Below are 12,669 nucleotides of genomic sequence, written 5' to 3'. Positions count from 1 at the left end.
GAGATTTTTGATTTATTTTTCAGGCTGCAGTAAGTTGGGGAGGAAGGGCTCTTTGGAGCTCTGGCTGCACAGTGAGGTCACACAGGAGCCGCACTTCAGCTCTCCCTACTGATCCCAAACTGCGTGTACCTCTAACACTCAGTGATGGGCTCAGTGCTCTTTATAGCTGCCTTTAGCATGCTGAGACATACATTTCCTTTAGAAAGGCTTCTGGTGTAAAGCCAAAACAACGCATTGCAAGCAGGGTTGGTTGTTTTCCCCACTGTAGCTGCTACTAGGTGCTGCTTTCCCCTTTGCAACAGCCTTTACGGGTCCCAGGCTGTTTTCAGTTTGGCTTACAAGCGAATTCAGATCCTCTGAGGGGGCTTAAAATAGTTGGCATATTTCTGCTGGCGGTGCAGTGGGGTGTGTGGTGCGAGGGCTGTTGTGTCTGCTGCGCTGTGCTGGTGCTCACTGCTGCTGCCGTGTGGGTGATTCAGCGCCCGGGATTAACGGCTGCTGCAGCAGCAGATTTAGGGATCGATGTATGGCAGAGGCTTCCCACAGTGTGGTCAGGTGCACACTAAGTGCAGGAGGATAAGCTTGGATAAATTACTACAGCTAACAGGGAATTCCTCTGTGATGGCAGTGGAAGACCACTGGGGCCAGAGCATCCCCATGTTTGTGGGCAGGGGACAGCCATGTATGTTGCTGTGACAGTGGATGGGTGATGGGGAAACCCAGCTGGTGGCAGAGGGGTTGGCAATGCCAGGCCTGTGGAGAAAAGCCTGGATTAGGCTCGAAAATGGAGGGAAGGAGGTACTGGTTTATAATTATACACATTATTTAAGAAACAACTAGAAAACATATCACAAAACGCTTCGTTTGAAGATGGAAAAATAAAATGTCCCACATCAACCCATAGCCACAGACTAGGGCAGCTTGGCTGGAGCCTGGCTGGGTGCTTGCTCACCTGCAGCTGCTCTGAGCACCGAGTGTCCCCACACCAGAATGCTGATCCCTGGGAGCCAGCAGCCACCACTGGGCTTGTGTGACCAGGCCGGGGTGTGGGTCAGTCCGGGGGGGTTGGCATCCCCATAGACCTGGCTGGGGCTCCATGCAGGTGTGCTGCCAGTGTCCCTGCTAATCTTGCTTCCTGGGGGCACAGCCCTCCATCTCCAGCAGCTCGGGCCAGCCGTCATATTTATTTGTTTTCTGGTCATTTTTGATGTGCTGAAAGAAAAAAAAAGAGAGAAAGAAAACAGGAGGAGGTAGGCGGCATTGGGCATATCTGCAGTGTGGAAAAGCTTGAATATAGGTGGGTGAGACATGGGAGATGGTGGACATGGATGTACCTCCTCAAAGGGGCTCTTGCCCTTCAGCCCCTTTGCCCCTAAGAAGACCCAGTTGTCTCGAAAGCCCAGTTCGTTCACGTGTCTGCTGCCCAGAGCTGAAAAAAGTGCCCGTACTTTTTGGTTCATCCTAAGGGATAGAAAAAAAAGCATCAGAATGTTGCTGGGTGGGTGGCCCCTCCTGTCATAGAGTCATAGAATCATTAAGGTTGGAAAAGACCACTAAGGTCATCAAGCCCAACAACCAACCTACCCCCACCATGCCCACTGACCCTCAGTGCCACATCTCCGTGCTGTTTGAGCACCTCCAGGGATGGTGACTCCACCACTCCCTGGGCAGCAGTGCCAGCGCTTCACTGCTCTTTCTAAGAAGAAAGAGCTGGCAGCTCATGGCTGTGGGGGTTGGCAGCAGCAGCACCCCCTGCCCTAGCACTGCGGCTGGTTTTGGGGTACCTTGGGTCATGTGTGGGACCAAACTCACTTTGTGGCAGCGTCGTCATAGGTGGCTGCCAGAATGATGGTGCCATCCTTGATCTCTTGGAGGAAGGTCTCCAGCTGTGTAACATCTGGCAGGACCGTTAGGAAAAAGAAAAGGGTTTTATTAGGGCTGTTCATGGTACTGGTGGTAGGAAGGTTCAGCACTGCTGCTTGCCTACTGTGCACGACAATAAGGAGAAATATACTGCTAACTTTGCTCACTAGCTGTGAGACCTTGTTCATGTGAATTAAATTCCCAACACCAGGAATGAGCCTGGCTGCAGAATTCCTACCTGGTAGCAGGGGCTTCATGCACATTACAGGAGTTATTGCTCATCCTGCATCTGCTGTGCAGGATGCTCGAGTCCAATGCCCCATCTAGTGGCACAACAGCTGATTGCTGCTGACAGACTGCAAGAAATCTCATGACGTTGCTGTTTCTCTCTTAAAATTCCAGAGTTACCAATATAGGTTTCATGACCAACAGATGTAAAGAGTGATTGGTTTAGCAGGATTTTGTTCCTCAAGCTTTTATAAATGAGAAAGGAGCCAGAAGCCCAGCTCAGCCGTGACCCTGAGCAGCCACATGGACACAACCAGAGCTGGCCAAAGTCCGGCAGCCCTTATCTGCACACACAGCAGAGCTGCTGCAGTGCTGGTGATTGCTGGCACCAAGGGCACCGTGCTTACCTCCTGAGTACATGTCAAAGGATGCCACCTTCAGGAGCTGCCCGTTCTTTCCTGAGGGTTGAAAATTCCCAACACAGTCAGGGTGGGTCTTCAAAGAGGATCCCCTGGGTCCCACCCCCACGTGCAGTGTGATTGATGCTGTGCTAATGTTGGCTGTGCATGAAGCCTTTGGGCCACCAGGGCCAAACTCACCGTTCACCAGCGCAATGTTCAGCCCTCTGCCAATGTTGCTCTTCACAGTGCTCATGAGGCTGGAAAGCAGAGACCAGTGAGTGGCAGCAGGCCATGAACCATCCCCAGGCACAAAGACAACTCCTTCCACTGTTGTTTTACCACCAATAGTCTGTACTGGCCATCAGACTGCTCAGCAGAGGCCAAACTCATCCCGCTGCCACCTCCCTCCCCCCATACTGCTTACATTGTGTCCTCGAAGCAGATGGAGGGACCCACCACGTTGGCAGCACCGCTGATGATCCGGAAGGCGAAGTGGTCAATGGGGCAGCCCTTCTTGTTCTCACACTTGTGGCGGGGCTGCGGTGGGCCTGGGGGGAGCAGGGAGCTGTGGGGTTGGGGCTGGTGCACATCTACTGCCAGTAGGTGCAGGGTGTGCTGCAGGGTGAGGCGCATGCCAGCCTTGTCCTAGGGCCATTGATGTGTGGTGATGGAGCTGGGATGGGATGTGATGAGCTGGTGTTGGGCACTGCTTTGTGTGAATAGAGGGTGGGTGTCACAGTGAGCGTTTGTTGATGGCACCCATTCAAGCCCAGCCCTGTGTGAACTTTCTGCCCTGAGTTTCCCCATTTTCAGCTGGGGTGAGGCTCGCAGCCTCACCCTGCTGGCTTCCGACAGCCCATGGCTTGAGAGTGTTGTGCTGAGGCATGGGATGTGTAAAGGGCCGTGTGCCTGCTGAAGACACTGCTCTGTGCCATAGGGAGACCCCCCTGTATTTGGGAGGGTGGGACATTCGCCTTGCAAGCAGCCATCGCACTCCCACCGTGTATGGGTATGCATCGCGTGTATGGAGATGTAGCTGAGAGCGATACTCACTGCTCTTGGGCTTGCTGGTGGCACCTGCAGACACAAAGGAGACGTCAGCACCCCACGAGCTCAACTAAACCTCTCCCCAGGGCTGTGTGTGTCCTGGACCCCTACATCACTTCCCACTGCCCTATTCCCACTGTGCCCAGATAGCAGAGCTGGGCTGCCATGCACTCACCCAACCAGCTCCGCAGGCTGATGGTTATCCCACTGTGCTCAAAGTATGTCTGCACGATGAACCAGGAGCCCAGCAGCGTGGCCAGCAGCACCAGGAGCCGGATCACGCCTGGTGGGAGAGGAGCACCTGAGTTGGGGCCAGGCATCCCTGGGGCATCCCACAGTCTGTGCATCCCCAGGTTCCCTATGCATAAGGTGGCTGCTGCGGTATGGCAGGTGGCCATCACTCCTTTCCTCATCCTCTACAAGGACTGATCTCTGATCTCTTAACTGATGTCTCCAGAGTGAGTGGTGATCCTTAGACAGACATCACCCTTCTGCTGGAGGGCATTATTCATTCTCCTCTCTGCATTAAAATTGATCTGATAATTAGTTAGAAAGCAATGTAAACGTAAGTGTTTCCTATCTTCCCAGTGCTGGGAGGGCTGCTGTCCCCCAATTAGTTACCAGCTACAGCTAAGCAGCTGCTAATGCAGATGTGATTGGCATTTGGCTTTAAAGCAACACTCATTGGGGCGAAACATTCCTGTCCTGCATGGAAACAGGGTAGAAAAATATACTTAGATTGCAGCTGAATGGCTCTTATGGAAGCAGGAACCTCTCAGCAGCCATCATGTCTCAGCCTCTGAGGGTTTCACTGGGAAATATACAACAGCCTAAAATCTACACAGATACCATAAAAACCTGATGCTTATACAAACGTCCTTTCCTGTGATGCTGGTGAGGGGAAGGCAGTGCAGACGGGCTTGAAAGGGGCCATGCAAATGAGAAATAGGCATAAAGAGCTGTACAAAATGGGACTGGGAAAAGTAAAAGCCTGTCTCCATCCTTACCTGTCACCCGCATGCTGAGGGAGCACAGTGAGGGGCTGTCACTGATCCCGCGTCACCCTGAGCAAGGAGAAGCACTGTGCAGTGTGGCTGTAATCCACAAAGACCAGGCGGATGTTAGATGAAAAAATAACTGCTCTGTTAAACATATTTGCATTGACTAAGATGGGGAACTAAGCCACTGTAGATGTATGGATTCCTGTTGGGCACATGCTTGTCCCCACCCTGATGTGGCAAAGTCCCGGCTCCGGTGCATCAGAGTCTTTCTGCAGGCCCTGGGCTGTCCCCTGCCACTCGCTGGTACTGCCCTTTTCCTAGGAGCTCTTCCCTGTGCCTCTGACAAGAAAGAGTTCAAGTGGTGTATTTGCAGTCACAGCCCTGCGTCATTTCCTTCTGGGATGATGCATGGCGAGTTTTACATATTATAGGCTGCAGAATGCCACCGATAGCCTGCAGTTTGGGCTGGCGTGGTCAGAGAGGTCTGAAAAGCAAACTACTCTCTTCAAATCAGAAGGAAAAGGAAAGAAACTGGTGCCGAGGGCTGGTGACGTTCTCTCTCTGTTCAGTGAACACTTAATCCCCCTTAATGTTGGGCTCATGGTGATGCAGCTGCAGGCATTTCTAACAAGAAGCAGAGTTTGGGAGCAATTCCCACGTTGGCAGAGCAGTGCCAGCTCTAAAGATGCACGGCACAGGAGCAGAAATGTTTTCCCTTTCCCTTATAATGCAATATCTGCACCTATGTGGATTAGGAGGGGTTGCAAGTGGGATCACAAACCATTTCCCACCCAAACCCACCCACCTCCCTCCTGCCACCGCATCCCCCATGGACACACAGCACTGACACCCGTGGGAACCCAATACTACCGTCCAAATCTGGGGTCATGGCATTCTGTGGTCTGTCCTGGAGCCCACCCCGAAGCCCGAAGGCAGAACCTCACCTGCAGCGGTGTGTGCAGTGCTGCTGTGCTCGGAGATAAGGCTTGGTAAAGAAAATCTGTACAGGAGCTGTGCTGAGAGTTGCTTTTCCTGTTTGAAGGGTAAATAAAAAGCAGTGAGTTGTAGCAGGGCTGGGCTGAAGGCTGAGTCCAGGTTCATGTGCTATGAGGAAGGAGACAAAGTTTGCTTCCTGCCTGGCCCTGCTCTGGGTTCTGTTCCACTGCCAGCATGTGGGGAAACTGCCCACAGCATTGCATCTCTCCATCCCCCCATAGCCCTTCCCTGCTCCCTCCAGCCTGCCAGCCCCATGGCCCTGTATCTCTGAAACCCCCCTCTGCAAGATGTGAGACCTCCAGGCTGGCAGTGGGTTGCATTTGGAGCTCACTGAGCTCCCCTCTGTGCAATGAGTAAAGCCTGGAGCTGGCAGTGACTTCAGACTGGGACACAGAAAGTGGGGCCAAACCCACACAAACCCACACAAACGTGTACGTCCCCATTGCACAGTGCTTTGCCCAACTCGTTGTTTTCTATGAGTGTATTGATTTCACTGCAGAGGGAGAGAAATGGAAAAATAAACCAATAAACACTACCACTTTGGGGAAGTCATTTATTTATTTGGGCTATTTATTTTCACCTTAATCCCAGGTAAAATTCATTGGGTGAAGTCCCTTAGCAGTGAAATTGATGGAACCTGATTGCGTTACAAGAGGGCAGCCCTCTCCTGGGATTTCTATTATGTTCTCTTTTAATTGTTTGGATTGATTTTTTTCTTTTCTTTTTCTTTTTATGCTGGAAAGAGTGCAGTGCTCCACTGTCAGCCAGAGCCACCAGCTGAGAGGGAGAGGAGGAAGGAGCTGCAGAGAACGGCGGGCAATAACTGGAGGTATTTGTCCAATAAACCTGAAGCCTATTTGCTTAAAAACCATTCTGGGAACAAAAAGCTTCCTGTATAAATATTGCTATAGATTTTCATAGTGTTTTAGGCATGGGCTCCACCCAGAGCCTGCCCAGGAGCCCAGGAGATCTGCCTTTCTGTGCAGTGCTAAGCTCCTCGCTGTAGCAGCACTGTTTGCCAGAGCGTTTCTAGTTTCCTCGGCCCATAAAAACATTTGGCTGCATGCTGGCTGCTCAGGAGGGTGCCTGCAGCCAGATACCCCCCTGCAAGTCAATGGTTAACCAGGGAGAGGCCCTGCTCCCACTGCGGAGCCAAGCAGGATGCAGGAGGAGGGCAGGGCTGTGGGCAGTGGTGGTGACCAGGCTGTGCCCAGGAGTGGGACAGAGGCCAGATCCCGTCCTGCCTGCAGCTGCTGCTGGAGCACCGCTCGCTTTCCCAATCTCGCTGCCTTCATGGGGCTGGGAGCCCCACACGCTGTATGTCTGGTTGCCCCTTTGCCAAAGGCTGGAGGCTTCCTTCTCTAATTAGATGTACCAATAACTGCATCACGGGCAGTTAGCTTTGCACACACGCACAAGTTCCTTAACCAACAGCGTTGGGTTGCCTGCAGGATGAATCACATCTGCAAACTGATAACGCACCTCATGGTTGTCACCCCAGTGGCAGTGTCCATGTGGGGGGCATGGATCCTGGAGGAGGTACGGGGCCATGGGAAGGAGCGAGGGGCTCAAGTGCCGCCTGGAAGGGGAGCACAGCGGTGGGTGCATGCTCTGTGCCAGCCCGGCAATTGGTGGTGCTGTTGCGCAGCGCATCCATCGCCCGCTGCAGCCCTGGCGCAGCCCCCGGCGCTCGGGGAGAGGAATAAATAAGGGAAATCATAACCGCTTTTACCATTAAAAGAGAAATTAGCTCGCGCCGCGCTAAGCCCACGGTTTGCAGCTCTAGCACAGCCAATCCGCTGTGATTGTTCTGCAGGACTCCTCTGCAACCCAACGATGACAAACACCGGGAATTAGAAGAGTGTAATTACTCTGTATTAGCTGAATTCACGGTATAGACACAGATCATAAACATCCATTGATTATTCCTAATTTCACATTTTTAGCATTCTGAATTGTAGCAATTACACTTGTCGGAGGCAATTAGCGCATCTCCCATTCCTCAGACCCCCAGTCCCTGCCCTGCCTCTCAGACAGCTCCGTGACTGCTCAGTGAGGACTTGGAGCACAGATCCCTCCCCAGTGCTACAACACCCAGCCTCTCTGCAGCACCCAGCCCCTCTGCATTGCTCCTTTGGCTGCTGAGAGCCTCGGTATTTAGATGGATGCCCACGGTGAGCTCTGACCCCACAGCCACAGATTCCTTCTCTATGTGATTAACTATGGGAGTGCTCCAGTGCTTGCTGTCCTCTGCTCAATGCCAGCTGGTGCTGTCTGTGCTCAGTACTTTGATATGAGGCAAAAGCAGTATTTAAAAAAGGGTGTGGATGTAGATCATGAATGTTTGCATGGGAAATGTGTGACTCTATTAGTACCATATCATTAAATCTGTTTCTTAGGCACAGTCGGTGATTTCATTACAAAGTGTAGTGGAGCATAGTGCCAGCTCTGTAGCTCTGATTTGGGCAGTTAATGACAAGAGGGGACAAATCTCTGCCTTACCAATGGCTGAGCCTTTGGGGCCTCCAGTTTGCTTTGCTTGCACTAAATATGGAGAGACGTTGGGTGAAGCACTGATGCCGAGTGCTGCGCTCCCAGCTGTGCACTGGGGCACGTTTACCTCTTCTCCCAGGTAATGGGAGAGGTAATGGCTTCAAGTTGCACCAGGGGAGGTTCAGGTTGGATGTTGGGAAAACTTTATTCTTAGAGAGAGTGGGGATGCACTGGCACAGGCTGCCCAGGGACTGGTGGGGTCACCATCCCATGAGGTGTTTGAGAACGGTGGAGATGTGGCACTGAGGGTCAGCTGCTTCTACCTGCTCCTCACCTCACGTTTCCAGACTGGCCCTATATTAGTGGGAAGAAGTTGCCCTTGGGCCTTGTTCAGAGGAGTGAGTTAATTTGCAGCTGCTTCTGCTGCTTCCGTGTGGCTGAAAAACAATATTTGATTGAGCATACGGCCATCCTACATGCTGTGCTACCCAGGTTTGCTTATCGGTTGTGGCAGGGCAAGCTTTGGGGACACATCTGAGTGCTCCAAACCTGCTGCTGCTTAATGCAGTGGGGCAGAACGAGACTGCCCCAGTGGGGGAACGACAGGGGAAGCTCCCAGAAGTGGGAACCCATGCAGGGACACAGAAGAGATCTTAGCTCTGTGCTGTCAATGGGTCCCACCAACCCAGTAAAGCATCACAGTGCTGACAGAATATCTCTGTAAAAAGTGCAATGGAAATTAAAAGTCTCCACTGAGAACAAAGCCAGTGGGGCTTTTTGCATCTATTATTTTTACTGTACTCTGGAATGTTTGTAAAGTAGATTGCTTTCATCAAGGGAGCAAAGCTTTTCTCACAAGATGCAATTCTGAGGCTTCTTAAGGAAGATTTCTTCTCACAGAGGAAATAAAAGATAGAAATATGATGCTCCCTGACATTTGAACACGCTACTGAGAATCAGGATGGAAAGGAACAAACTCAGAAAGTATCATTTGTATTTGATCGACTTTAAAAAGTCACCATCTGCTGAGTTACTACCCAGTAACCGTGTCTTTGTTGTGATGGTTTGGGACCGTCTGCACCCCTGGGGCTGCCCTGGTGCCGTGCTTGCACCATGCAGAAGAAGGGCAGTAAAAATGACATTTCTTGGCATCTCATGTCTCTGTTATTTTTCCTTGCTGATTTTATTATGATTGATTATAACAGTATCAAATTCTTTGCCCTATGTAACTCACTTGGCACCTTGCAGTTTTTTTCCCTCAGTTTGGCCTTCAGCTGCTCATGGACTCCCAGGAAGGCTGCTAAGTTATTAAAATCAAAATTCCCCATCAAATTCTATGCCCTTCTCTGGGTTCTGGTGGTGCTGAGCAGAACTTAACCCTCTTCGCTGCTAAGGTTTCACTGCCAGCTCTCCATGTACAAAAGATCTCACTATGGTAATACAGCTGCATACACCAGCTCATGTCTTTGCTTTCTTGGGTGAACTGGGAACCAAGCTATATCGTAAAGTCCCCCGTGCCCTTTCTTTTTCCCAGTGTGTTTCATGCCCTCCCAAAGGCTGATTTTGGGATGGAAGAAAGTCCTTGGGTCTGTGATGTTTTGTGCCTGGTGGAGAAGCACCTCTGGCCATCTCCATCATGGCAAACAGCTGTATAGTTGGCCCAGCCCTGCTGGCCCAAGGGAACCTTGGTGGCTTGGTGGCCAGGCAATGGCTGGTGCCATCAGGTGTGAATATGTCCAAGCCTTCTGCTGTCTTTCTGCCATTGATGCTCAAATCGCTTCATTTATTGCAAATTGAAGCAACTCTTTAAAAGCTGAATGAGGATCTGGCACAAAACTCATACAACCAAAGCAACAAAACCCAACAGATAAGTAATTGCGAAGCATGGAAATGGTCAATTCTTGGTAAGTTTTATGTTTTTAAGCTGCTTGTAAGTAGAGGATAAACCTCAAGAAGCTTCAGAAAGCAAAGGGGTTTTAGCAGGGTGACAATGCCTTAAAGGACACCAAACAATATCTCTGCTTTTCCCTGTAAATCAGCTGCCTGGGGAAGCCACATTACCATTTTGTTGGTGACCTGCTTTGGATTTATCACCAGGAAAAATCGACATGCACTGAATTGTCTATAATCCTTCCTCGGATGGAGGGGGATGAATGAGCTGGGATTTTGTTTCTTTGTTGAGATGAAATGTAATTACTTTATGGGGTTTGCATGGTGTGTTAAACTCTGCCAGTATTAAAGCGTGATACAAGTTATAGAGCTGTGCCGGTTGCTGGAGATTTATGGAATAAAAGGTATAATTTCACACTTCAATGCATTTTCTTTTGAAGTTGAATGTTGACGTGCTTTTCAGTTGTTTAGATGTGTTTGTTTAGTCCTTACTCTGGGCTAAGACAAGAGTGCTGGGGATTTGATGAGCAAGGGGCTGTGCTGCTTTGCTTTCTGATGGAGGAGACAAAGAGTCCCAGCCTCAGAAAACCTCTTGGAATGCTGTGTGGCTGTAAACCCATCAATTGCTCTGGCACAAGGGTGGCACAAGCCTGGCACAAGGGTGGCCAGGGCTGTTGCCTAGAGAGTATTGGAGTCACCATCCCTGGAGGTTTTCAAGAGAAGGTGGATTTAGTGTGATGGTGACGGGTTGATGGTGGGACAAGGTGATCCTAGTGGTCTTTCCGACCTCTTAAGACATCATGAGGAATAGGTGTCAGGGAGGAGAGCTGCAGCAAAGGGCCCTTAGCTGCATTCCTTGGAGCTCCTCATCTGCAGGACACGGTCTGGGACATGGCCCTGAATGTGTCCCTGTAGTGCAGAGCCAAAGGTGAGCTCAGCTGCCTCACTGTTGCCTTGATACTGGCAATAAGCAACTGCTTTTAGTATAATATTCATGTTTCCCCCACTAATTCCCTGAACTCATCATCCTTTTCTGGTAATAGGGTTTCTCCCTTGTGCTGATTTATTAATCCTTCATGGGGTTTATCATCTCCTAGAAGACCTCCTTTAACTTGAAAGGCATTGCAACGCAACCAGAACAAAATGTGGGGTGTAGCTCTGAACGCTGCACTTCACAGCGGTGTCTCCATCTCAACTGCTTGATAATGACTCACAACTGGTTTTTAGACAGTCTGTGCCTGTAATTATTTTCTTCACAAAGTAATTTTGGTTTCACAGGTAAATACCAGTCTCAGCAATTTCCACTTTTCGTATGCAATTTGATTTAGAACTGAACGTCCTCTGCCTGCTAAGTAGGTATTTATTGTGGCCGAACTTGCCTGACACATTCCTCACCCTCATTGCTGCCTATGGGTTACTCAGCATTCCTCACACCGTGGCCGCCCCGCTGGGTTTTCCTGCAGATGCGCTGAAGGGCTGCAGCACGGCCATTGGTTTTGCAAGAGGAACTTTGGGAATTTCCATGGAGACGTGGCAGCAGGTGGTGCGGTGCCCACAGGAGGGAGTTTGGCACCAGATGCTCATCCAGAACCACTGTGGTCAATAAACTGAATTAAGAAGGATTTACATGATCGTCCGTGAGAGCTGCGTGAGTCATTAGAGTGTGCTCAGTAACCCAGTTACAAAAAATGCCAATATGTGTGTGTGCTTAGTAAAAGGCTGTAACAAAGACTGTAACTGCTTTAAAATATGGCTATGGGCTATTGCACAAAGGAGAAGCAGAAACTTAAATATGCACAGGCTTTGAATGCACTTGACTTTATCGTGGGTTGGCAGTGATTTATGCGAGGCATGAAAAACAGTTGTCAAAAATATGGAAGAAAGATACAAAGCCAAAAGTGCAGCCATTCATTCTCAGTGGTAATGTGTTAATGCAGGGGATGAGGAACAGCAGCACTGGAAATGGGAAGGGAATGCTCAGCAAACCAAGCTCTTCATTGGAAAAGCATTTCCACAGAAAAATAATTGTCCATGAGCTTTGAAATTATCTCGAAATGGAGAACTGTTTCCCAGCTGGTCCCCGGGGACAGCCAAGACCAGGCTGGATGGGCTCTGAGCACCTGATGGAGCTGTAGGTGTCCCTGTTCATTACAGGGGGGTTGGACTGATGGCCTTTTGGGGTCCCTTCTGGATAAACGATCCTGTGGTTCTATGATGACCCAGCACTGAATAATGACAAAACTCAGTGTCACCGTGTGCCCAATGCAACAAACCCACGGCACCATGGGATTCCTCCTCGGAGAGCCCTCCCAGTGAGAAAGCAGCAGCCAAACTCTTGTACGGGATGTTTTCTGAGCTGTGTGAACGCATTAGAAAATTACTCAGCGTGATAATAAATGCATCCAGAGCTTTAGTATTTTCCACCTCAGGTGGTAAGGCAGTCGCTGCGAATAGATTGCTGGAGTGAAGGTTTGTGCCTTTAGCACGGCGGTAGCAGATGGCCTAATAAATATGCAGCGCTCTGAAATGGCGCCTGTAATTTGTGACCTAGGCTTTTTCTGGTCTCCCACAAAGATAAAACATGCAATCATCCAATAATAAACTTGTTAATAGATAAAAAACCCAAGCGGTGTAATGGAAGCATTACTGGAAGCACAGCAGCACTACAGCGCAGTGACAGTGGTGCTGGGAGCCTGGCTCTGTGGTTTATGGCAATGAGTTTATGGAGCAGCAGCACCCCAAACCTATTC

At 50.2% G+C, this 12,669-nt stretch overlaps 2 protein-coding genes across 4 annotated transcripts in view; one reads left to right on the top strand and one right to left on the bottom strand.

Annotated features, from left to right (window-relative positions):
• The window catches only part of KCTD6 (potassium channel tetramerization domain containing 6), a 93,928-nt gene that overhangs the window by 40,532 nt on the left and 40,727 nt on the right, over positions 1-12,669 (top strand). Inside the window, exon 3 of the mRNA XM_085516760.1 lies at positions 6,280-6,365. Within this exon, the coding sequence (XP_085372886.1) occupies positions 6,280-6,365 (86 nt within the window). The remainder of the gene's footprint in view (positions 1-6,279; positions 6,366-12,669) is intronic.
• On the bottom strand, positions 786-5,624 carry FAM3D (FAM3 metabolism regulating signaling molecule D). Of its 3 annotated transcripts, none has more exons than XM_015874937.3 (10): positions 5,485-5,624; positions 4,547-4,633; positions 3,715-3,822; positions 3,546-3,569; positions 2,917-3,040; positions 2,691-2,749; positions 2,499-2,549; positions 1,813-1,897; positions 1,335-1,461; positions 786-1,212 (listed from the first exon to the last, which is right to left on the bottom strand). In XM_015874937.3, exons 2-10 carry the CDS (start codon positions 4,557-4,559, stop codon positions 1,123-1,125), a joined length of 681 nt encoding a protein of 226 aa, XP_015730423.2. In that variant the 5' UTR covers positions 4,560-4,633; positions 5,485-5,624; the 3' UTR covers positions 786-1,122. The 3 variants fall into 3 exon arrangements, with proteins under 3 accessions (XP_015730423.2, XP_085372888.1, XP_085372887.1); XM_085516762.1 differs by having other exon boundaries at positions 4,547-4,603; positions 5,485-5,612; XM_085516761.1 differs by having other exon boundaries at positions 5,411-5,511.

Source organism: Coturnix japonica, chromosome 15 (assembly GCF_054131305.1).
Source record: "Coturnix japonica strain WE chromosome 15, WE-NBRP24, whole genome shotgun sequence".
Taxonomy (NCBI): domain Eukaryota; kingdom Metazoa; phylum Chordata; class Aves; order Galliformes; family Phasianidae; genus Coturnix; species Coturnix japonica.
The sequence above is the reverse complement of the archived record's forward strand: the minus strand, read 5'-3'. Positions and strand labels throughout refer to the sequence as shown.